The sequence below is a fragment of the Ranitomeya variabilis genome, chromosome 2 (assembly GCF_051348905.1).
Source record: "Ranitomeya variabilis isolate aRanVar5 chromosome 2, aRanVar5.hap1, whole genome shotgun sequence".
Lineage (NCBI taxonomy): Eukaryota > Metazoa > Chordata > Amphibia > Anura > Dendrobatidae > Ranitomeya > Ranitomeya variabilis.
Window position 1 is genome coordinate 801,166,119 of NC_135233.1, and position 25,892 is coordinate 801,192,010.

Sequence of the window (25,892 nt, forward strand, 5' to 3'; positions counted from 1 at the left end):
ACGACGCATGCGTCGCCAAACGCGGCAAAACGCAACCGATCGCAGACACATGCGTCTCTAATGTTAAATATAAACAAAACGCATGCGGAAAATTGCGGAAGAAACACTGCGGACACAACCGCAAATGTGAAACGGGCCTTAGTGGAAAGGGGCATAGTCAACCACTGCCCCCAAAATTAACTATAATTTACAGTTTGTTTTTTGTTGCTGGACTGTACTAGGATGCACCAAGTCTATTATTATAGAATCATAGAAGGGTAGAGTTGGAAGGGACCTCCAGAGTCAGTGTCCAACCCCCTGCTCAATGCAGGATTCACTAAACCATCTCAGACAGATGTCTGTCCAGCCTCTTGTTTGAAGACTTCCATTGAAGGAGAACTCACCACCTCTCATGGCAGCCTGTTACACTCATTGATCACTCTCATTGTCAAAACGTTTTGTGCAAACGAGAATAAGGATGACTTCTCTACACTGTGACATAGATATCTGTAAACAGCTATTAAGTCTCCTATTAGCCTTCTTTTTTGGAAGCTAAACATTCCCAAATCCATTAACCGATCCACGTAGGACATAGTTTGCAGTCCGTTCACCATTCAGGTAGCTCTTCTCTATTAAGAGGAGTACACATCCTGCTTGCTTATGATCATAACCAGTAAAAGAAATACCAGTATAGATGGATTCCCCCTCCTAACAATTGTTATATATTAGTGTGGAAGCTAGAAAATAAAACCTGGTTTTTATGTTTCATACACTATTTGCCAAGTCTAGAATTGAATTAGGGTCTCTATAAAGCTGGCAACTGGCTATAAATGTATTTCCAAATAGTGCCGAGATCTTGGGAGATGAGATCTCACTGCCAAGATCGCGTCTCCCGAGATCTCAATCTACACATGTGTCACCTCTGGCAGCTATTTTCCTGGAGACCGACGCATTACAGCAATGGAAGTGCTGGGGCTCCGGGCTTTTACAAAATGTTGGCGGAGCCCCCTCACCACCGAACATCTCCAAAACTGCCACACATCACCCTGGGATGGATGTGTGGGGGCTCAGAGCTTTCACAAAATGTTGGCGGAGCCCCCGCACCACCGAGCATCTGCAAAACTGCCACACATCAGCCTGGAATGAGACTCCTGGTAAGTACATCCGGACTATAAGATGCATCTCCATTTTCCTCCAAAATTTTGGCAGAAAAAAGTGCATCTTATAGTCCAAAAAATACGGTAATTTGGGGTATAAAATCTGTAGATGAGCAAAAGAAATATGGATGCTAAAATGTGCTCAAATTCCAGCTGTCTGACAAACAACTGTCTGACAATGACCATGTGAACGTCCCCATACTGCTGTTTTTTATCCTGGAATTTATCACCTTAATATATTATATAGCTGTAGCTTTGACAGACTTGACTTTTTACAACACTGTGGGTGTTTCTCTTGATGGCAGAATAAACTATTAATTTATGATTTTCTAAAAAAAAAAGAAAGGAATAAATGAAATGTGATATGTGTATGAAAAAAGAGGCAATTCCAATAAAAACAAAATCACCACTCCGCAGTGGCGAGGGACATTAATTCTACCCACAGACTACATAAACACTGGGAAAACAGTAGCAACCCCTTGAAATCACTGGAAATATTTGAGACTTCAGGGCAAAGCAAACATTTGCTTCCAATCAGCCGCTCATTATGTCCTCAGTCTGATGATCCAGCCGTTTCTACCAACATCAGTCCAACAACTTAAACCTTCCTGTTGTTCGCACAGGTTTCACCATTTTATTTGTGAAATCCCCACTGTACGATGAGAACATCACATTTACAGCTCAGCCGTAGATTCTTGGCTGTGAGAGCGAAAGCCTGTGGCAGCCAGGCAGTGACATTAACCACGGGTCATCATGCATACTAACACCCGGACTACAGAAATTCTGCCTTGAGGAAGCAGCAGCTTTATTAAAAATGAATGGATGAAATTCAGTGACTTACAGCATTACCTAGCCTTGCTCAGAAGACATACAGATGTAGTAGAACTGAATATTTCATTTAAAAGAAATGTGTCAGCAGCTACTATATTTTAGCACAGCATGATGTCGGGGCAGGGAACCTGATTCCAGTCATGTGTCCTCTATTGGGATGCTTGCTGCAGTTTTTATAAAGCAGCTGTTTTAGGGTATGTGTCCACGTTCAGGATTGCATCATGATTTGGTCAGGATTTTACATCAGCATTTGTAAGCCAAAACCAGGAGTGGGTGATAAATGCAGAAGTGGAGCATATGTTTCTATTATACTTTTCCTCTAATTGTTCCACTCCTGGTTTTGGCTTACAAATACTGATGTAAAATCCTGACCAAATCCTGATGCAATCCTGGACGTGGACACATACCCTTACCTACTGCTGATCTAAGCAGTCTCTCAATGCTAAGCTCTGTGTAACCCTGCCCACACCACTGATTGGCAGGTTTGTGAGTACACTGTGCATAGGCAGAAAGTTGCCAATCAGTAGTGGAGGTGGAGTTATACAGACCTCATGAATATGGAGAGTTACATGGCAGGTTAACTACTCTTACAGTGATAATCTCTTGCTGGTAAAACACTGATAAAATCAATATTGCAGTAAGCAGCCCAGTAAGTAACACATCAATGGAATCAGGGTCTCTCCCCTTACATTATGATGCACTCGGATTAGGTTGCATAAATCATGTCAGCTTCCCTTGAGAGAGTAAACATTTTGTCTTCTGTTATCACTTATCATGGCTTTAACGCATTGTGGTTTTGGTTTTTGTAAGTACAAAGTACTCAATCTAGGAAATGTAACAAATAAATATGTCCGTAGAACTGCTTTATTGAAAGCCCTAAGACTAAGCCTACAGGGTGACTTTTTTTTAAATTAATTCTGTAGTAAAACTGATTGCAATTTCCTCCAAATTTTTAACGACTTAAAGTTCACAGCCAGTCCTGCCCTAATGCACTGCTGAGATGGCTGTCAGTCAATGTGCCAGGGCATGCTTACAGCAGACACTCACTGTATACTCAGCGGTGACTGAAGCCTCTATGACTGAAAGCCGGAGGCTGCTGGGAGGAAATGAACTCTTTCCCTCTGGGCAGCCTTCGGCTTTCAGTCATGGAGGCATTCCGACACAGTTTCAGTCACCAGTCAGCGCATAGAAGATCAGGCTATCAGTGCCGCATGGGTTTAGAACCCTAGTAACCTGCAGATTGACCCCATATCTGCAGGTTAATAATGTTTGGGGGACATGACAGGTTCCGTTTAAGTGTTTTTTTGAATTGTGCAATGCTTACATAATAAAGAATATTTAGTATAATATTTTTGAATGTGAACAATTTCATTATGTGCATTCTTTGATTTGTTTCTAGTGAATCCTCACCATATGCAGCGTAAAAGATCCTGGTACATCCATTCTCCAGCCTTTAGCGCCATGAATCATCATCAGGATTCATATATTTTTTACTACATAGAATAGTGCAAATGGCTGAGCAATTCGTCATGGTGGCATGTAGAGGCGTAATATGCTTTTATACTGCAGTCCTATGGGAAATGGACCTCCCCCTCCCCTGCCCCATCTCAGCCTAAATGTTTAGCGAAAGGAAGTGGCTTTAGGGTATGTACAAGATCTTGTGCTAACAAATAGAAATGTTAGCCTTCTGGAGTAATCAGAACTTTACAGAATGAAATGGTTCAGTACTTTAAGCAGCTTTCCAAAGAAATTCAAGCAGAAATATAGGGGCACAAAGCCCACCGAAGCATTCCGGTCCTTTGTTTTATTGTTCAGTGGGGGTCTCAGCAACCAGTCGTCCATTAATCAAAGCTTCTGACAAATCAGAATTTTTTTTAATGATAGGTACCGTCAGGATTTCATCATCTCATGTACAGCACCATGGAATCAATGGTGCTATATAAATAAATAATAATAAGTAGCTTCCCACATGACGCCAATTCTAGTGTTCACAAGTGATTGAATGATAATTATAAGCCCGGCCTTGTCTCCCCCATGTATGAATCAGTATGGTGGAAGCATTTGTGAAGCGATGTGTGCTCCTAACAACAATTTATCCAGGATATGAATACTGCATATGTTTCAGTGTATTTCTGAACTTGTTACATTATATATTTAGGAAGAACGTCTTTGGCAGTCAGTTCACTCGACAGTTTTTAGAAGCAGATTCCCAAGGATTGAAGTCATATATCAAGTAGGATTGATATCAACAAGGAATAACCAGAAACAACGGAGTAGATCTGTGAACCACCGGGAGATCATTACCATCACTATCACATCGGCGTCATTTGTGGCATTATTTGTTTCTGGAAGTTTAAGGCGGTTGTACTAAAGTAATTAGAATACAGAAGGCAAAATGGTGATCGAAGGCAATACAGAAGAGCAAATGAATACATCATTCACATAGCAGGATTTCTACATTCAATACAGGGGGAATACAATCTGCTTTAATCATTTCCTACAAAACAACAACAAAATATAGAATAAAAATCAAACATCAGTATAAAAGATCATAATAATGCCAGCACCACCTCTAAGCTGATGACACTCAGATTTATCTCTCTGGATCTGATGTCACCTTTTTGCTGTCCAGAATTCCAGCTGTAGCCACCTTTTTCTCCTCTTGCTTTCTTAAACTCAACATGGAGGAAACTGAATTAGTTTTCTTTACACCACCCTGCTGAAAACTCCTGCTGGACATCACAAGTACTTATTAAAGATCTCTACAGTTTACGCTGTCTCCCAAGTCCAATGCCTTGGAGTAACCTTTGACCTGACCTTGTCCTTCAAACCACACATTCAAGCCCTTACGGTCTCCTACTGCCTCCAACTCAAAAACATTCTTTTCTCAACTTTGTATATGCAAAAATGTTAGTGCATGCCCTTATTATTACCCGTTTAGACCACTTTAACATGCTTTTCTATCTTATGCTCTATCTTGCAGCCCTCCAATTCATTCTTAACTCTACTGCCTGAATAATTCACACCTTCCCCCATAACTTTTCCAACTCCCTAACACAACCCCTTCAATAACTACCCATTACCCTGAGATTTCAGTCAAAAATGCTAATAACGACTTCCATGGGCATCCTAATTTTAAGTCATCTTCTCACACATAATCTTCAGTCCTCAGAAGACCTTTTTTTTTGCTTTCCTTTTATGTGCTCCTCACAAAACTATCTCCAATATTTCTCTTGTGCTTCCCTTATACTCTGTAGTTCTTTACCTCAACCATCCAGGTTCTCTCCCACCCTTGAAAACTTATATTCCAACCTGAAAACCCACATCCCCAAGAAAGCCTACAACATACACTAAAGTTAAAGCATATTCATACTGAGATTTTTTAATGTGGATTTTGAATTGGATCCACATAAAAAATACTTGAAATACTCCTTGGTGGGGAGTTTGAAATGGATTGGCTTTAATTTCAACCTACAAAAACTATGTGAACATAATCTAACCTCTGCTGCCACCACACTGCTATATCAGCAACTTCCTCCCTCATCTACAGGGTGGGCCATGTATATGGATACACCTAAATAACAAGGGAATGGTGACAGTTTTGTTGCGTAGGGTGTCTTGCATCGAAATCTGCTGCAATGACCTGGGTACTGCGTTCACAGACATCAACACAATTTCTATCTGCTACTCACATGTTAACCTCTGTGACATGTCAATGGCTGTAAACAAATAGAAACTTGTAAATAACTCATGAAAGAATAAAGTTAAGTTAAAACCAAGCACACCATTGTTTTTCTTGTGAAATTCTCAAAAAGTTTGATGTGTGGCACATACGGCCACATCATGACCTATCCAGCTCACACCTTCTAACGCTCAGTCTGCTGCTCCTCATTGCTGGTGACATATCCCCAAATCCTGGCCCTCCTCATCACATCCCCACACTCATTTCTAATCCCCTGCCACGGTCCTCTACACGTCTTCGCAACCACAGTAACCTCATACCCATTCATCCAGCCCCCACTCCCCCAATTTCCCTATCTGGAGCACTATGGAATGCACGCTCTGTCTGCAATAAACTGTCATTTATCCACGACCTCTTTATCAATAACAAACTCTCCTTCCTCGGCATCACTAAAACCTGGCTCACCCCCTCTGACTCAGCCTCTCCAGCCGCGCTTTCCTATGGTGGATTCCACCTCTCTCACACCCCTTGCCCTAGCAGCAAGCATGGCGGAGGAGTTGGTTTAATCCTGTCAGATAACTGCTCCTTCACCCCAATCCCACTTCCACCCTCTGTTACCCTCCCTTCCTTCGAGGTGCACTCAGTGCGCATCTACTCCCCCTCCAACCTCCAACTGGCTGTCATCTACCATCCCCCAGGGCCAGCCACCACCTTCTTTGACCACTTCACCTCCTGGCTACTCCATTTCCTCGCCGCTGACATCCCCACTATCATCATGGGCGACTTCAACATCCCCATTAACACTTCCCTCTCAGCTGCCACTAAACTTCTATCTCTCACTTCCTCCTTTGACCTTGCCCAATGATCTTCTACAGCCACTCACAAAGATGGTCACACACTGGACCTCATCTTCACCCACCTCTGCTCCCTATCTAACCTCTCTAACTCACGTCTTCCTCTTTCTGACCACAACCTACTCACATTCTCTTCCCTCTCCACTCCTTGTCTACAATCCCCACCCCATAAACTTTCACACCCTCGCAGAAATCTTAAACACCTTGATCTACACTCACTCTTTGAATCCCTCCTCCCTCTCACAGACATAGGCTCCCTACACAATACGGATGACGCTGCCGCTCTATATAACACCACAATAGTTGCAGCTCTGGAATCTCTTGCCCCTCTCACACATACCAAAGCTCGCAAAATCAACAGACAGCCCTGGCACACCCGCCTAACCAAAGAACTGAGGCGAGCTTCCAGGGCTGCTGAGCGCAGATGGAAAGGATCCCACTCCAACGAGCACTTCATCACATTCAAACAGTCCCTCACTACTTTCAAGACCACACTCGCCACAGCAAAACAAACCTACTTCTCATCTCTCATATCCTCCCTGTCTCACAACCCCAAACAGTTATTCAACACCTTCAATTCTCTCCTCCGCCCCCCAGCACCTCCTCCCTCCCCACTCATCTCAGCTGAAGTCTTTGCCTCATTCTTCAAGCAGAAGATTGAGAACATCAGAGACAGTTTTAGTAAACAACCCCCAGAACCCTTCCTGCCAACTACCCAGCCCTCCACCTCCAAAACCAACTTCTCCACCATTACAGAAGACAGACTCTCCACTCTACTCTCAAGATCGCATCTCACCACCTTTGCACTTGACCCGATCCCATCCCACTTCATTACAAACCTCACCACAGTCTTCGTCCCAACCCTAACCCATCTCTTCAACCTATCACTAACAACTGGTGTTTTCCCCTCAAGCTTTAAACATGCCTCAATCACACCTATCATCAAAAAGCCCTCTCTTGACCCATCCTCTGTATCTAGCTATCACCCTATATCACTTCTCCCCTATGCCTAAAAACTACTGGAACAACATGTTCATCTTGAACTGTCCTCCCATCTCTCTCCTGCTCCCTCTTTGATCACTTTCAATCAGGTTTCCGGTCACACCACTCCACTGAAACTGCCCTAACTAAGGTCACCAATGACCTATTAACCGCCAAGAGCAAGCGGCACTACTCTATCCTCCTCCTCCTGGACCTGTCCTCTGCCTTTGACACAGTGGACCATTCCCTGTTGCTGCGAACCCTCTCATCCCTTGGCATCACAGACTTGGCCCTATCCTGGATCTCGACATACCTAACTGACTGGACATTCAGCGTTTCCCACTCACACACCACCTCCTCACCTCACCCCCTATCTGTCGGAGTCCCGCAAGGTTCAGTTCTAGGGCCCCTGCTCTTCTCCATTTACACCTTTGGCCTGGGACAGCTCATACAATCTCACGGTTTCAGTATCATCTCTATGCTGACGACACACAGATCTACATCTCTGGACCAGATATCACCACCCTACTAAACAGAATCCCTCAATGTCTATCTGCTATTTCATCCTTCTTCTCCGCTAGATTTCTAAAACTTAACATGGACAAAACAAAATTCATCATCTTTCCCCCATCTCACAAAACCTCCCCAACGAACCTATCCATTACAGTAAACGGCTGCCTACTCTCCCCAGTCCCACAAGCCCGCTGTCTTGGGGTAATCCTTGACACTGATCTCTCCTTCAAACCACATATCCAAACCCTTTCCACTTCCTGCCGCCTCCAACTCAAAAATATTTCACGGATCTGTACATTCCTAAACCAAGAATCTGCAAAAACCCTAGTCCATGCCCTCATCTCCCGCCTCGACTACTGTAACCTCCTGCTCTGTGGCCTCCCCTCAAACACTCTCGCACCCCTCCAATCTATTCTAAACTCTGCTGCCCGACTAATCCACCTGTCCCCCCGCTATTCCCCGGCCTCTCCCCTCTGTCAATCCCTGCACTGGCTCCCCATTACCCAGAGACTCCAGTACAAAAGCCAAACCATGACATACAAAGCCATCCACAACCTGTCTCCTCCATACATCTGTGACCTCATCTCCCGGTACTTTCCTGCACGCAACCTCCGATCCTCACAAGATCTCCTTCTCTACTCACCTGTTATCTCCTCTTCCCACAATCGCATACAAGATTTCTCTCATGCATCCCCCCTACTCTGGAACTCTCTACCACAACACATCAGACTCTCGCCTACCATGGAAACCTTCAAAAAGAACCTGAAGACCCACCTCTTCCAACAAGCCTACAACCTGCAGTAACCACCGATTGACCAAACCGCTGCACGACCAGCTCTACCCTCACCTACTGTATCCTCACCCATCCCTTGTAGATTGTGAGCCCTCGCGGGCAGGGTCCTCTCTCCTCCTGTACCAGTTGTGACTTGTATTGTTCAAGATTATTGTACTTGTTTTTATTATGTATACCTCTCCTCACATGTAAAGCGCCATGGAATAAATGGCGCTATAATAATAAATAATAATAATAATAATAATAATAATAATAATAATAATGTGTCACATGACCCTCTTCCCATTGAAAAAAATAAAGTTGGATCCAAAATGGCCAACTTCAAAATGGCTGCCATGGTCACTACCCATCTTGAAAAGTTTTCCCACTCCTATATAATAATGTGCCACATTATGGCACATTATGGCACATTTAGGATGCACCTAAATAAACATTTTATTTAGGTGCATCCGTATACATGGCCCACTCTGTACTGTCTCCTTCCTCTTCTTATGCAGCCCTAGCTTACAATATATAACATTTAGGGAATGTATTAATATGTGGGCCTGGAATAAAAAAAAATTAGATTGTGAACCCCACTAAATAGTTTAAGAGACTTCTGTGTAAAACATAGTAGAATATGTTAGAAACAAATGGATCCAAGTGTCCAACTGGAACAATAATAGAAAACCTACGTGTTTCGCCATTATGCCTTACTCAGTTGGGCAGTCCATGTTTAAGGCATAAAGCCATTATCCGTTTTTGGTGTGATCATATCCACATATTACAAGATTTTTAATTAGATAAATAAGATTATTTCTATTATACAATTGTTCCAACTGGATACTGGGATCTATTTTTTTTTTAATTTATGAAATGTTGCTCTGACATGTCCTTGCAGGGAATTATCTGTGACTGCTATATCCAGGACTGGTAAGTTGACTCTCCTATTTGAACTATTTGTTCCAGTAGAATATTTTAGCATTATCGGAATAACTGAAAATAAATACATGAACAAGTAAGAAATTGACATATACAATATTATTGGAGACCAGTGCATTGAATATTTTACAAAACACGGTGTGCTATAGGTATGAGACAGAAATGCAATGATATTGTATGCTGCATGTTCAGCAGAATGTTAGGAAAAACAAATGTGTTCCACAATCAAGCTAAAGATAAAAGACTGATGGTGTGTGAGTTTTAGTGTAACATGAGAGCAGTGCTAATGAAAGCTTTAGTTCTAGACACTATAAACGTACAGTGTGAGTCACACAGACAGGGCCCACCAGCAACAGTTAGTGGTTTCCTCCTTCTCTCAGCCATAAGCAGAAATCTAATTATGCCCTAGATAATAACACGCCCATTACTATTTCAAAAACTTATCTCACTAGTCTCAAACAAGTGACAGTGCTTCCTCTGCAAATGCACATGTCTGTAGAAATGTCCATCCATTTCTGGTCCACAGTGAGCTACCTACACGATCCTACATCTAAGCTGCCTTAGATTGGTGTCATTTTTCATAAAGGGGGATTTAGTACTGGGGTTCCTTGAAGGACATCAGTAAAATATTGGGGTTCTTTTTATATGGATATGATAGATAGATAGATAGATAGCTTTCTCAAGCTTGAGAAAGTTCCACACTTGGAACGAAACGTTGCCATCACAACGGGTCAAGCTTGAGAAAGTTCCACACTTGGAACGAAACGTCGCCATCACAATGGGTCAAGCTTGAGAACGTTCCACACTTGGAACCAAACGTTGCCATCACAATGGGTCAAGCTTGAGAAAGTTCCACACTTGGAACGAAACGACGCCATCACAATGGGTCAAGCTTGAGAAAGTTCCACACTTGGAACGAAACGTCGCCATCACAACGGGTCAAGCTTGAGAAAGTTCCACACTTGGAACGAAACGTTGCCATCACAATGGGTCAATAAACCATTTATACTTTTTGAACCTTGGAGTGCTGCCTCTATTTTTTGGATATTATCAATGTTTGGATTTGCATGGGCGTCTTTGCTCCCACTATGTTTATTGTTGCTGGAGCTGCACCATTTTTTATAGATCAATAGATAGCCCATAGATAGATAGATAAATAGATAGATAGATAGATAGATAGATAGATAGATAGATAGATGCAAAAAAAAGGATGTGAACGTGCCATGCTACCACATATTGAGCAGCTGTCCCCCTATAACAGGAAGTCTCTGGAAGAAGTAATACTGGAAAACCTTTTTTACGTTAAGACCACAGTAACAGACATTGGGATTATGTAATAATGCAGATGATTATTTGACATTGACAAAACCGCAGATATCACTTGAAATGATTTCCAAGCTTATCAACGGCCAGTCATAGGAGACAGATGTTAATAAAGCAAACGTTATTTCCCATTGTGGCCGCTGGTGTTGAAGTGCATTATAAATATTTAAAACAAATGACTATTAAGCTACACAAATCTCTGCATAATGAATAGCCCAACTGAACCATGGTTTGTGGGAAAATATCAAATCTTCCCTGAATTGTCAGTAAAATAACACCATGTAAGGCCATGCTAACAGACTCTTCTATCCAATGTGCACAGTTCAGACACAAACTTGTACATGACTTGTTGAGCTCCAGCAGACAGTCAATAGCTTATTATGAAGGATGACATGATTGTAAACCCCCCATACAGTGAGTGTGATCAGCGTCTTCTTTATGAGACTAACAATACATTGTAGGCCATTGAAATGATATATGAGTTTACATATTAGGTTACAACTGTTCACTAGGGTTGAGCGACTTTCATTTTTTTAAGATCGAGTAGGGTTTTGGGAAACCCGATTTTGTCCAGAGTCGAGTCGAGTGCAGTCGGCCGATTATCGCTAAAAGTCGGGGATCGACCGAAACACGAAACCCAATGCAAGTCAATGGGGAAGCATAGTCGGCAGTGAGTGGAGGCCAGGAAAACACCTACAGTGCCCATTTTAATGCCAAAAACATCCATTCTTGTTTCTGAAGCTTGCCAATCTTAATTAACTGTATAATAATAGTTGGGCATAAGGAATTGGGGGAAAGTTGTGGGGGGAGTAGGGCTGGCTCAAGTTTTTCGTGGGCCCAGGAAATGCGGACTACGTCACGGCGGTGTTGCAGGGAAAGGTAAGTATTTAAAAGTTGCAAGTGCTGTGATCCTGAGCAAGCAGGGGGGGCCCACTCGTTCGCATTGCCACTGGCACAGGGCCCCTCAAAGTACGGCGGTGTGTTTGCATGGCGGGGGCGCCTCCCACCAGCAGCGACACTTTTGCGTACTCTGAGGGGCCCTGTGCCAGTGACGTCGCCAACGAGTATGCCCCCCCACCTGATGAAGGAACCTGCACTTTCATCTGCACCTTCCTCTTTGTCCCTGTGTAAGGTGGTATAACATGCGGGAAGGGGAACCTTACTTTCAGCAGGGTCAGATTCTGGCTGTGTAGAGTACAAGGGGAATGTAGTGGTCTAGGTCAATGTACCAGCAGACTCATTTAGCAGTGGCTGGGCAATGGGCAGGATGAGGAGGAAACAGATATAGGGCCAAAGAATAAAGTAGGCTACATGCAGTTCAAAATTGGTAACAGGACTAAACAGGCGGCATTGCTTTGTTCAGTGGAGTAGCAAACCCAAGAGCAGCAGACACTGTTTCAAGGGCCTAACCACACTAGTAGGCCAAATGCAGTTTAATATCTGATAGTATAGGGCGAAAGCCAGAATGTGGAAGCTCAGCTTTGTTCAGTTGAGGACAACACCAGGGAGGGGCAGACACCTTTAGTAGGCCGGAAAAGCCTATTGCATTTTTTAAAATGGTAATTTGGAGCAGAAGGTTGAAGCTCAGCTTTATTTAGTTGAGGGCAACACCAGGGAGGGGCAGAAGCCGTTAGTAGGCCCTAACCACCATTTTTTTTTTTTTTAAAACCACTTAATGAGAGCCGGAAGGTTGAAGCTCAGCTTTATTTAGTTGAGGACAACACCAGGGAGGGGCAGAAGCCGTTAGTAGGCCCTAACCACCATTTTTTTTTTAAAACCACATAATGAGAGCCGGAAGGTTGAAGCTCAGCTTTATTTAGTTGAGGACAACACCAGGGAGGGGCAGAAGCCGTTAGTAGGCCCTAACCACCATTTTTTTTTTAAAACCACTTAATGAGAGCCGGAAGGTTGAAGCTCAGCTTTATTTAGTTGAGGACAACACCAGGGAGGGGCAGAAGCCGTTAGTAGGCCCTAACCACCATTTTTTTTTTTTTTAAAACCACATAATGAGAGCCGGAAGGTTGAAGCTCAGCTTTATTTAGTTGAGGACAACACCAGGGAGGGGCAGAAGCCGTTAGTAGGCCCTAACCACCATTTTTTTTTTAAAACCACTTAATGAGAGCCGGAAGGTTGAAGCTCAGCTTTATTTAGTTGAGGACAACACCAGGGAGGGGCAGAAGCCGTTAGTAGGCCCTAACCACCATTTTTTTTTTAAAACCACTTAATGAGAGCCGGAAGGTTGAAGCTCAGCTTTATTTAGTTGAGGACAACACCAGGGAGGGGCAGAAGCCGTTAGTAGGCCCTAACCACCATTTTTTTTTTAAAACCACATAATGAGAGCCGGAAGGTTGAAGCTCAGCTTTATTTAGTTGAGGACAACACCAGGGAGGGGCAGAAGCCGTTAGTAGGCCCTAACCACCATTTTTTTTTTAAAACCACTTAATGAGAGCCGGAAGGTTGAAGCTCAGCTTTATTTAGTTGAGGACAACACCAGGGAGGGGCAGAAGCCGTTAGTAGGCCCTAACCACCATTTTTTTTTTTTAAAAACCACATAATGAGAGCCGGAAGGTTGAAGCTCAGCTTTATTTAGTTGAGGACAACACCAGGGAGGGGCAGAAGCCGTTAGTAGGCCCTAACCACCATTTTTTTTTTAAAACCACTTAATGAGAGCCGGAAGGTTGAAGCTCAGCTTTATTTAGTTGAGGACAACACCAGGGAGGGGCAGAAGCCGTTAGTAGGCCCTAACCACCATTTTTTTTTAAAAACCACTTAATGAGAGCCGGAAGGTTGAAGCTCAGCTTTATTTAGTTGAGGACAACACCAGGGAGGGGCAGAAGCCGTTAGTAGGCCCTAACCAAAGTTGAAGGCCAAATGCAGTTTAATTTCTGATACTATAGGCCGAAAGCCAGAAGGTGGAAGTTCCGATTTAGACAGTGGAGGACAATTTGAATTAGGGACTGCAGACAGACTTAGTAGGCTGTCCCCTGTGGACCATGCATCCACCACATTAACCCATTGCGCCGTAATGGACACGTAATCTTCCGTGGCCATGCCTACAGGTCCATGCGTCTGTTGTCAGGTGCACCTTTGTACTCACAGATTGCCAGAGTGCATGGACAATGCGGTCTTCTACATGCTGGTGGAGGGTTGGGATGGCTTTTCTCGCAAAAGAAGTGTCGACTGGTTAGCTTGTAGCGTGGTACAGCGTAGTCCATCATGGCCTTATTAATAGTAAATAAAATATATAACTAGGCTCTATGAACTTTTAAATAGGTTCCAGGGGTACACGGGCAGCATTGGTGTGGTCAGTGGAGGAGTATTGCAAGTAGGGGCTGCAGACAGGCTATCAAAGGCCTAAAATAACAAACAGTAGGCAGTCATGGCAGTTTTACATCGGTTACATGGATACACAGGCAGGCACTCCAGGCAGCATTGTGCTCAGTGGAGGAGTATTGCAAGTAGGGGCCGCAGACAGGCTATCAAAGGCCTAAAATAACAAACAGTAGGCAGTCATGGCAGTTTTACATCGGTTACATGGATACACAGGCAGGCACTCCAGGCAGCATTGTGGTCAGTGGAGGAGTATTGCAAGTAGGGGCCGCAGACAGGCTATCAAAGGCCTAAAATAACAAACAGTAGGCAGTCATGGCAGTTTTACATCGGTTACATGGATACACAGGCAGCTAGGTGGTGAGTGGAGGAGTATTTAAAGTAAGGACCGCAGACAGGCTATCAAAGGCCTAACATAACAAACAATAGGCTCATGGCAGTTTTACAGCGGTTACATGGATACACGGGCAGGCAGCTTGGTGGTGAGTGGAGGAGTATTTAAAGTATGGACCGCAGACAGGCTTCGAAGGCCTAACACAATAAAATGGGCTGGCTGTAGGCACTTTAAAATTGGTTCCAGGGGTACACGGGCAGCAGTGGTCTGGTCAGTGGAGGCCTAGTGGAAGGAGGGACCGCAGACAGGCTTCGAAGGCCTAACACAATAAAATGGGCTGGCTGTAGGCACTTTAAAATTGGTTCCAGGGGTACACGGGCAGCAGTGGTCTGGTCAGTGGAGGCCTAGTGGAAGGAGGGACCGCAGACAGGCTTCGAAGGCCTAACACAATAAAATGGGCTGGCTGTAGGCACTTTAAAATTGGTTCCAGGGGTACACGGGCAGCAGTGGTCTGGTCAGTGGAGGCCTAGTGGAAGTATGGACCGCAGACAGGCTTCGAAGGCCTAACACAATAAAATGGGCTGGCTGTAGGCACTTTAAAATTGGTTCCAGGGGTACACGGGCAGCAGTGGTCTGGTCAGTGGAGGACTAGTGGAAGTATGGACCGCAGACAGGCTTCGAAGGCCTAACACAATAAAATGGGCTGGCTGTAGGCACTTTAAAATTGGTTCCAGGGGTACACGGGCAGCAGTGGTCTGGTCAGTGGAGGCCTAGTGGAAGTATGGACCGCAGACAGGCTTCGAAGGCCTAACACAATAAAATGGGCTGGCTGTAGGCACTTTAAAATTGGTTCCAGGGGTACACGGGCAGCAGTGGTCTGGTCAGTGGAGGCCTAGTGGAAGGAGGGACCGCAGACAGGCTTCGAAGGCCTAACACAATAAAATGGGCTGGCTGTAGGCACTTTAAAATTGGTTCCAGGGGTACACGGGCAGCAGTGGTCTGGTCAGTGGAGGCCTAGTGGAAGGAGGGACCGCAGACAGGCTTCGAAGGCCTAACACAATAAAATGGGCTGGCTGTAGGCACTTTAAAATTGGTTCCAGGGGTACACGGGCAGCAGTGGTCTGGTCAGTGGAGGCCTAGTGGAAGGAGGGACCGCAGACAGGCTTCGAAGGCCTAACACAATAAAATGGGCTGGCTGTAGGCACTTTAAAATTGGTTCCAGGGGTACACGGGCAGCAGTGGTCTGGTCAGTGGAGGCCTAGTGGAAGGAGGGACCGCAGACAGGCTTCGAAGGCCTAACACAATAAAATGGGCTGGCTGTAGGCACTTTAAAATTGGTTCCAGGGGTACACGGGCAGCAGTGGTCTGGTCAGTGGAGGCCTAGTGGAAGGAGGGACCGCAGACAGGCTTCGAAGGCCTAACACAATAAAATGGGCTGGCTGTAGGCACTTTAAAATTGGTTCCAGGGGTACACGGGCAGCAGTGGTCTGGTCAGTGGAGGCCTAGTGGAAGGAGGGACCGCAGACAGGCTTCGAAGGCCTAACACAATAAAATGGGCTGGCTGTAGGCACTTTAAAATTGGTTCCAGGGGTACACGGGCAGCAGTGGTCTGGTCAGTGGAGGACTAGTGGAAGGAGGGAGCGCAGAAAGGCTTCAAAGGCCTAAAATAACAAACAATAGGCTCATGGCAGTTTTACAGCGGTTACATGGATACACGGGCAGGCAGCTTGGTGGTCAGTGGAGGAGTAGGGACCGCAGACAGGCTATCAAAGGCCTAAAATAACAAACAATAGGCTCATGGCAGTTTTACAGCGGTTACATGGATACACGGGCAGGCAGCTTGGTGCTGAGTGGAGGAGTAGTGCAAGGAGTGTCTGTCCCAGTACTCCCAAAATATAAATAGATGTTAATGTCTCGCAAAACAACCAAAACAAAAAAAAAGATGGCATACTTAGGTACAGGGGTGGGCTCATCTGCTGTGTTTCTGACATAGTAATTTGGCAGTAACTATTTAATGGTGCCAATATAGGACACAGACACAGACTACTTTAAGTTGCATCATAGATGTCTACAAATTTGTATTGTCAGTGCCAGACATTGAATGATGTCAGCGAATAGACTAAAGATTGGTGGAGCTGTGCGACATAATTTTGCACGTAGTACAGCCCAGTTTGAGCTGGGGTAGGGGGGAACTCTCTTGAGGCCGGCGGGACCGCCCCAGGGCCACTCATGTTACAACGGTGTGTCTGACGTTGGGTGCGCACCACCACCGCCAGAGACACTACATTGTACTATGAGGGACCCAGTAGCAATGCCGTCAACCAAAAGCGAGCACACCCACCTCTTCAGACAAACAGCAGTCTCACGGGTGCTTGCGCCAAGTCGCGATACCACGGCCCCGTGTGGGGAGTTTGGCCATTTAGGGAGGTGTAAACATGTCGTATGCTGTACAATCTGCAGCAGCAAATTAGACATTAGAAAAGTAATTCACAGGCAAGAGCTTTTCATAGGAAAGCTAGGTGTCGGCCGGGCAAGGTGGGGCAAAAGATTTTGAAATCCAGTTGTGGTTCATTTTAATGAATGTTAGATCGTCAACATTTTGGGTAGCCAGACGAGTCCTTTTTTCGGTTAATATTGACCCTGCAGCACTGAATACTCTTTCTGATAGGACACTTGCTGCCGGGCAAGCAAGCTCCTGCAATGCATATTCTGCCAATTCTGGCCAGGTGTCTAATTTGGAGGCCCAGTAATCAAATGGGAATGACGGTTGAGGGAGAACATCGATAAGGGATGAAAAATAGTTAGTAACCATACTGGACAAATGTTGTCTCCTGTCACTTTCAATTGATGCAGCAGTACCTGTCCTGTCTGCGGTCATAGCAAAATCACTCCACAACCTGGTCAGAAAACCCCTCTGTCCAACGCCACTTCTGATGTGTGCACCCCTAACACTCCTAGTCTGCTGCCCCCTGGAGCTCGTGTGAGAACGATCACGTGCGCTGTGTGCTGGGAATGCCTGAAGCAAACGGTCAACAAGAGTTGATTGTTTGGTTGCTAATATTAGTTCCAAGTTCTCATGTGGCATAACATTTTGCAATTTGCCTTTATAGCGTGGATCAAGGAGGCAGGCCAACCAGTAATCGTCATCGTTCATCATTTTCGTAATGCGTGTGTCCCTTTGTAGGATACGTAAGGCATAATCCGCCATGTGGGCCAAAGTTCCACTTGTCAAATCTCCGGTTGTGATTGGTTGAGGGGCAGTTGCAGGCAAATCTACGTCACTTGTGTCCCTCAAAAAACCAGAACCCGGCCGTGACACGCAACCAATTTCCTGTGCCCCCGTGAAAGTTTCCGCATTAAAAATATACTCATCCCCATCATCCTCCTCGTCCTCCACCTCCTCTTCGCCCGCTACCTCGTCCTGTACACTGCCCTGACCAGACAATGGCTGACTGTCATCAAGGCTTCCCTCTTCCTCTGGTGCAGACGCCTGCTCCTTTATGTGCGTCAAACTTTGCATCAGCAGACGCATTAGGGGGATGCTCATGCTTATTACGGCGTTGTCTGCACTAACCAGCCGTGTGCATTCCTCAAAACACTGAAGGACTTGACACATGTCTTGTATCTTCGACCACTGCACACCTGACAACTCCATGTCTGCCATCCTACTGCCTGCCCGTGTATCCTCCCACAAATAAATAACAGCACGCCTCTGTTCGCACAGTCTCTGAAGCATGTGCAGTGTTGAGTTCCACCTTGTTGCAACGTCTATGATTAGGCGATGCTGGGGAAGGTTCAAAGACCGCTGATAGGTCTGCATACGGCTGGCGTGTACAGGCGAACGTCGGATATGTGAGCAAAGTGCACGCACTTTGAGGAGCAGGTCGGAGAACCCAGGATAAGTTTTCAATAAGCACTGCACCACCAGGTTTAAGGTGTGAGCCAGGCAAGGAATGTGTTTCAGTTGGGAAAGGGAGATGGCAGCCATGAAATTCCTTCCGTTATCACTCACTACCTTGCCTGCCTCAAGATCTACTGTGCCCAGCCACGACTGCGTTTCTTGTTGCAAGAACTCGGACAGAACTTCCGCGGTGTGTCTGTTGTCGCCCAAACACTTCATAGCCAATACAGCCTGCTGACGCTTGGCAGTAGCTGGCCCATAATGGGACAACTGGTGTGCAACAGTGTCATCTGCCGATGGAGTGGTTGGCCGACTGCGTTCTGTGGAAGAGCTGTAGCTTCTGCAGGAGGACGAGGAGGAGGAGGAGGGGGTGCGAACGCCTACAGCCAACTGTTTCCTAGACCGTGGGCTAGGCACAACTGTCCCTAAATTGATGTCGCCTGTGGACCCTGCATCCACCACATTCACCCAGTGTGCCGTGATGGACACATAACGTCCCTGGCCATGCCTACTGGTCCATGCATCTGTAGTCAGGTGCACCTTTGTACTCACAGATTGCCTGAGTGCATGGACGATGCGCTGTTTAACATGCTGGTGCAGGGCTGGGATGGCTTTTCTGGAAAAAAAGTGTCGACTGGGTAGCTCGTATCGTGGTTCAGCGTACTCCATCAGGGCTTTGAAAGCTTCGCTTTCAACTAACCGGTAGGGCATCATCTCTAACGAGATTAGTCTAGCTATGTGGGCGTTAAAACCCTGTGTACGCGGATGCGAGGATAAGTACTTCCTTTTTCTAACCAGAGTCTCATGTAGGGTGAGCTGGACTGGAGAGCTGTAGATCGTGGAACTTTCGGGTGTGCCGGTGGACATGGCAGACTGAGAGACGGTTGGAGACGGTATTGTTTCCGCCGGTGCCCTACATGCAATATTTCCTCCTACAAAACTGGTGATTCCCTGACCCTGACTGCTTTTGGCTGGCAAAGAAACCTGCACAGATACTGCCGGTGGTGCGGAAAATGGTGGCCTTACAGTGACGGAAGGGATGTTGCGTTGCTGACTAGCTTCATTGGCCGAGGGTGCTACAACCTTGAGGGACGTTTGGTAGTTAGTCCAGGCTTGAGAATGCATGGTGGTTAAGTGTCTATGCATGCAACTAGTATTTAGACTTTTCAGATTCTGACCTCTGCTTAAGCTAGTTGAACATTTTTGACAGATGACTTTGCGCTGATCAGTTGGATGTTGTTTAAAAAAATGCCAGACTGCACTCTTCCTAGACTCTGATCCCTTTTCAGGGATTGCAGACTGAGCTTTAACCGGATGGCAACGCTGTGCTCCAACAGGTTTTGGCTTTGACACGCGTTTTGGTCCAGATACGGGCCCGGCAGATGGAACCTGTTGCGATGTTGATGCCTGCTGCGGCCCCTCCTCCACCTCCGCTTCTGAACTACTGCCGCCTGCACCCTGTTCCCCCAATGGCTGCCAATCGGGGTCAATAACTGGGTCATCTATTACCTCCTCTTCGAGCTCGTGTGCAACTTCGTCTGTGTCACTGTGTCGGTCGGTGGTATAGCGTTCGTGGCGGGGCAACATAGTCTCATCAGGGTCTGATTGTGGATCTGTACCCTGAGAGGGCAATGTGGTGGTCTGAGTCAAAGGAGCAGCATAGTACTCTGGCTGTGGCTGTGCATCAGTGCACTCCATGTCAGAATATACTTGTAATGGGCATGGCCTGTTAAATGTTTCACTTTCTAAGCCAGGGACGGTATGTGTAAAGAGCTCCATGGAGTGACCCGTTGTGTCGCCTGCTGCATCCTTCTCTCTTGTTGTAGTTTTTGCTGAGGAGGACAAGGAAGCGACTTGTCCCTGACCGTGAACATCCACAAGCGACGCGCTGCTTTTACATTTACCAGTTTCGGAAGAGGAGGCAAAAGAGCTAGAGGCTGAGTCTGCAATGTAAGCCAAAACTTGCTGTTGCTGCTCCGCCTTTAAAAGCGGTTTTCCTACTCCCAGAAAAGAGAGCGTTCGAGGCCTTGTGTAGCCTGACGACGAAACTGGCTCCACAGCTCCAGACTTAGGTGGAATATTTTTATCCCCACGACCACCTGATGCTCCACTACCACTACCATCATTACCAGCTGACAATGAACGCCCACGACGACCTCTTGCACCAGACTTCCTCATTGTTTTAAAATCTTAACCAAAGTAACTTTATTTGTTGCTATCAAACAACTTACACGGTGAGCTATAACTTCAGTATGATTTCAATATCCCTTAACAGGTTGGTGAGACCACAAGGAAAATCAGGCACAATGTTACACACTCTGTTTTCTGTGGCACAAAATCACAGAGATGACACACACGCAGGACTGTCACTCAAGCACTAATGTCAATATTAATCTCCCACCTAATTTATTTATTTTTTTTTCTCAGGGAGACTTTAGAAACCAAATAATATTAAAAAAAAAAAAAAAAAGGCTTTCTATGGCCCACAATTAGAGAGAGAGAGGTGGCACAACCAGGAGTCAAGACTGGCGCACAAGCTGAAAGGGCAATATTACTCTCCCACTGTTTTTTATGTTTTTTTTGTTTTTTTCAGGGAGACTTTAGAAACCAAATAATATTAAAAAAACCAAAAAAAAAAAAGGCTTTCTATGGCCCACTGAATGAAAGGGAGAGAGGTGGCACACCCAGGAGTCAAGACTGGCACACAAGCTGAAAGGGCAATATTACTCTCCCACTGTTTTTTTATGTATTTTTTGTTTTTTCAGGGAGACTTTAGAAACCCAATAATATTTAAAAAAAAAAATAAATAGGCTTTCTATGGCCCACTGAATGAGAGGGAGAGAGGTGGCACACCCAGGAGTCAAGACTGGCACACAAGCTGAAAGGGCAATATTACTCTCCCACTGTTTTTTTAGGTTTTTTTTTTTTTTTCAGGGAGAATTAGAAACCAAATAATATTAAAAAAAAAAAAAATAGGCTTTCTATGGCCCACTGAATGAAAGGGAGAGAGGTGGCACACCCAGGAGTCAAGACTGGCACACAAGCTGAAAGGGCAATATTACTCTCCCACTGTTTTTTTATGTATTTTTTGTTTTTTCAGGGAGACTTTAGAAACCCAATAATATTTAAAAAAAAAAATAAATAGGCTTTCTATGGCCCACTGAATGAGAGGGAGAGAGGTGGCACACCCAGGAGTCAAGACTGGCACACAAGCTGAAAGGGCAATATTACTCTCCCACTGTTTTTTTAGGTTTTTTTTTTTTTTTCAGGGAGAATTAGAAACCAAATAATATTAAAAAAAAAAAAATAGGCTTTCTATGGCCCACTGAATGAAAGGGAGAGAGGTGGCACACCCAGGAGTCAAGACTGGCACACAAGCTGAAAGGGCAATATTACTCTCCCACTGTTTTTTTATGTATTTTTTGTTTTTTTCAGGGAGACTTTAGAAACCCAATAATATTTAAAAAAAAAAATAAATAGGCTTTCTATGGCCCACTGAATGAGAGGGAGAGAGGTGGCACACCCAGGAGTCAAGACTGGCACACAAGCTGAAAGGGCAATATTACTCTCCCACTGTTTTTTTAGGTTTTTTTTTTTTTTCAGGGAGACTTTTGAAACCAAATAATATTAAAAAAAAAAAAAAAAAAAAAATATAGGCTTGCTATAGCCCACTGAATGATAGCGCACACACAGCAGTGGCACACAAGCCCTGACTGAGGCCAATATTTTTCTCCCACTGATTGATGTAGTGTTTCTGTGTTGAGGTAGATTTTAGAACACAAATCACGGAAAAAATAAATAGGCTTTCTATGGCCCACTCAGTGAGAGATGGCACACACAGGGATGGCACTGTAGCAGAAATGCCAATCTTAATCTCCCACAAAAAAAAAACAAAAAAAAAAAAAAACTGTCCTACAATTACTATCTCCCTGCAGTAATGTAAGCCAGGTATGGCAGGCAGCAATAGGAGTGGACTGATGCACAAATTAAATAAAAAGTGTGGACAAACAAAAAAGATAGCTGTGCAGAAAGGAAGGAACAAGAGGATATGTGCTTTGAAAAAAGCAGTTGGTTTCCACAGTGGCGTACACACAGCAATACAGCTATCACGGAGCCTTCTAGGGCAGCCCAATGAGCTACAGCGCTGAGGGGAAAAAAAAAAAAAAATAGCTTCCACTGTTCCTGCACACCGAAGGTGGTGTTGGACAGTGGAAATCGCTGCAGCACAAGCGGTTTGGTGGTTAGTGGACCCTGCCTAACGCTCTCCCTGCTTCTGATGAAGCGGCAGCAACCTCTCCCTAAGCTCAGATCAGCAGCAGTAAGATGGCGGTCGGCGGGAACGCCCCTTTATAGCCCCTGTGACGCCGCAGACAGCAAGCCAATCACTGCAATGCCCTTCTCTAAGATGGTGGGGACCAGGATCTATGTCATCACGCTGCCCACACTCTGCGTTCACCTTCATTGGCTGAGAAATGGCGCTTTTCGCGTCATTGAAACGCGACTTTGGCGCGAAAGTCGCGTACCGCATGGCCGACAAGCACAGGGGTCGGATCGGGTTTCATGAGACGCCGACTTAGCCAAAAGTCGGCGACTTTTGAAAATGATCGACCCGTTTCGCTCAACCCTACTGTTCACAATAGTATATAAGACCGTAAAATATACAGGGACTCCACATGTAAAAGACCTTGTGACTAAACAAGGGTTCGTTTTATAACACACTTACATCATACAGAAAGGTCAGGTTGTCATACAGGTTGTCAGGTGTCCATCATGCATTGCATACTTTTGCTTTCCTTTCCATGTATACATACAATATGTAGTAATGATAATGCACAGCACAGTGCTCACTAGCACATAATGCCCTATAAGATGCCAGGGCTGTGCCCACAGATGACTGCCATGTGCCTGTGCAGGTTGTCAGGGCTATGCCATGCGTTGCATACTTTTGCTCTCCTTTCCATGTATACATACATTATATAGTAATTATAATTCACAACACAGTGCTCACTGGCACATAATGCCCTCTGAGGTGCCAAGACTGTGCCCACAGATGACTGCCGTGTGCCTGTGGTCAGGTGTCCATCATGCATTGCATACTTTTGCTCTCCTTTCCATGAATACATACATTATGTAGTAATGATAATGCCCAGCACAGTGCTCTCTGGCACATAATGCCCTATAAGGTGCCAGGGCCGTGCCCACAGATGACTGTCATGTGCCTGTGCCTGTTGTCAGGTCTCCATCATGCATTGCATACTTTTGCTCTCCTTTCCATGTATACATACATTATATAGTAATGATAATGCCCAGCACAGTGCTCTCTGGCACATAATGCCCTATAAGATGCCAGGGCCGTGCCCACAGATGACTGCCATGTGCAGGTTGTCAGGTGTCCATCATGCATTGCATACTTTTGCTCTCCTTTCCATGTATACATACATTATGTAGTAATGATAATGCCCAGCACAGTGCTCTCTGGCACATGATGCCCCCTGAGGTGCCAGGGCCGTGCCCACAGATGACTGCCACGTGCCTTCCATCAGACTCATGTATACAGGTGTCTGGTACTCACACGAAGACGTGGTAGACGAACGCCCAGCCCCGGGGTCTCTCCAGCACGTTGTACAGGTAGTTCTGCAGCCGGCGGTACTTGACGTTTCTCCGGCAGCTCTGGCTGCTGTTGTAGGACAGCGGCTTCCCCAACAAACTCATGCGGGCTCCCTGCTTCCCCCGCCGGCTCTCCTGCAAGCCCCCTCCGGGGCCCCCGCTGCTGCCTCTGCCGGTGTCACTCGTGCCCAGGAGCAGCAGCCCGTCCCCTCGGTTGGAGTTCAGCAGCACCCTGCTGCCCCGACCCGACTCCACATCCTTCATGCCGTAGTAGCGCTCCCTGCCCCTGCCTCTCCCTCCAGAGCTGCTTTTCATCCAGAGCCCAGAGCCTCCCTCATCGCCTCCACTATGGTTGCGGGGCATGGCATCACCAGTGTGGGCACAGAGGGCACAGCGAGGTGCACGCACACAGCAGACCTGGACGAGGTGGAGGGCTTCCTGGCTTCAGGCTGACACTGGACGATGTCGGAGGAGATCACAAGTTGTCATGAGCCATATATACAGGAGGGCTCTGAGTGCAGGACGCCAGGGGCTTTCTGAGGGTCTGTCACTTGAGATGTCAGGGGCAGAGCTGTAGACAGGACTTCTCATCCACTCCACTGTATTGCCACTCTTCGGTGCGATCACTCTGCTCTGTCACACCAAGACACATAGTCTCCTCCAGAGTGAGAGCCCTCCTCAGGAGATCTGATTGCCTGCCCTGGGTGGAGGCACCATGCCCAGCAGATCGGAGGCACACACACCAAGATGTGCTCTAGTCTCAGCCCCTGCCAACCTGTGTGACTCCCTGTCAGAAGGTGCCACCTCCAGCCAGAGCCATCAACTGCTCCAATCTCCTGGCATGTGGTGGGCACAGATCACCAGCTGCAGAGTGCCCATGGAACAGATCCCACAAGATGATCTCAGCTGATGGCACTCCTGGAGCTCAGCTCTGTGGAATTCCCTTGCTGCTCTTTGTACAGGAGGGGCCAGTGATCAGACAGCTCTGTACATCCAGCAGGCAGCTGAACCTCCTCAGCCAGGAGACAAGTGCTCACACAGCCCTGGCAGTCCAGCAGGCAGCTGTGCCTTCAGCCAGAAGAAGCGCAGATCTCCAGCACTGTCACTTCTACACAGCTAGACCTCCATGCATTCTAACACCAGGAGCTGAGAGAAGAAGGGAACCCACAACTTCTAGGCAGAGGCACTTTCCACCACCCTCCAAAAACTTTTCCAGGGAAATCCACTAACTATGAAGATGGTGCCAGTGACTTGTCCCTGTGCAGCCTGCAGCTCCAGTCCTTCTCCTGGTGGTGCTGCTGCTACTGACATCCAGGCTGATGTGGGAGTGGAGGAGGGGGTGTGGGGAAATGAACAGAAGCTGTTAACACTGTGATGTGGGGGAGAAGCAGCTGGCCACATTCCTCCTTTCTCAGGCAGCAGCAGCAGCTCTTTCCCCTTCCTTCACATGCTATCTATGCTCCTCACTGTGCGCCTACATGTCTGTGCTGGCGTCCTGAGGCACAGGTGCAACCACCAGTCTGACTTGGGGGTGGAGATCTTGGTGGGCTGAGCAGCTTTTCTATTATATAAGCCCATCCGAAACTAAGGCTGTCACAGTTTTGAGGCAGAAATGAAAGCATCTGCAACATCTTAAGAGTTATGTTTCATGTGCGTCTAGATTAATGGGTTAAGTGACCTGCAGCA

At 46.0% G+C, this 25,892-nt stretch overlaps 1 protein-coding gene across 3 annotated transcripts in view; it reads right to left on the bottom strand.

The window, feature by feature from the left end:
* The window catches only part of KCNQ5 (potassium voltage-gated channel subfamily Q member 5), a 1,116,095-nt gene extending 1,090,404 nt beyond the window's left edge, over positions 1-25,691 (bottom strand). For 2 of the 3 annotated variants that reach the window (XM_077289900.1, XM_077289901.1), the window contains exon 1: positions 24,172-25,691. In XM_077289900.1, coding sequence (XP_077146015.1) covers positions 24,172-24,569 — 398 coding nt within the window. In that variant the 5' untranslated portion in view covers positions 24,570-25,691. The remainder of the gene's footprint in view (positions 1-24,171) is intronic. The other variant, XM_077289902.1, reaches the window with a different exon arrangement.
* Positions 25,692-25,892: the final 201 nt, after the last annotated feature.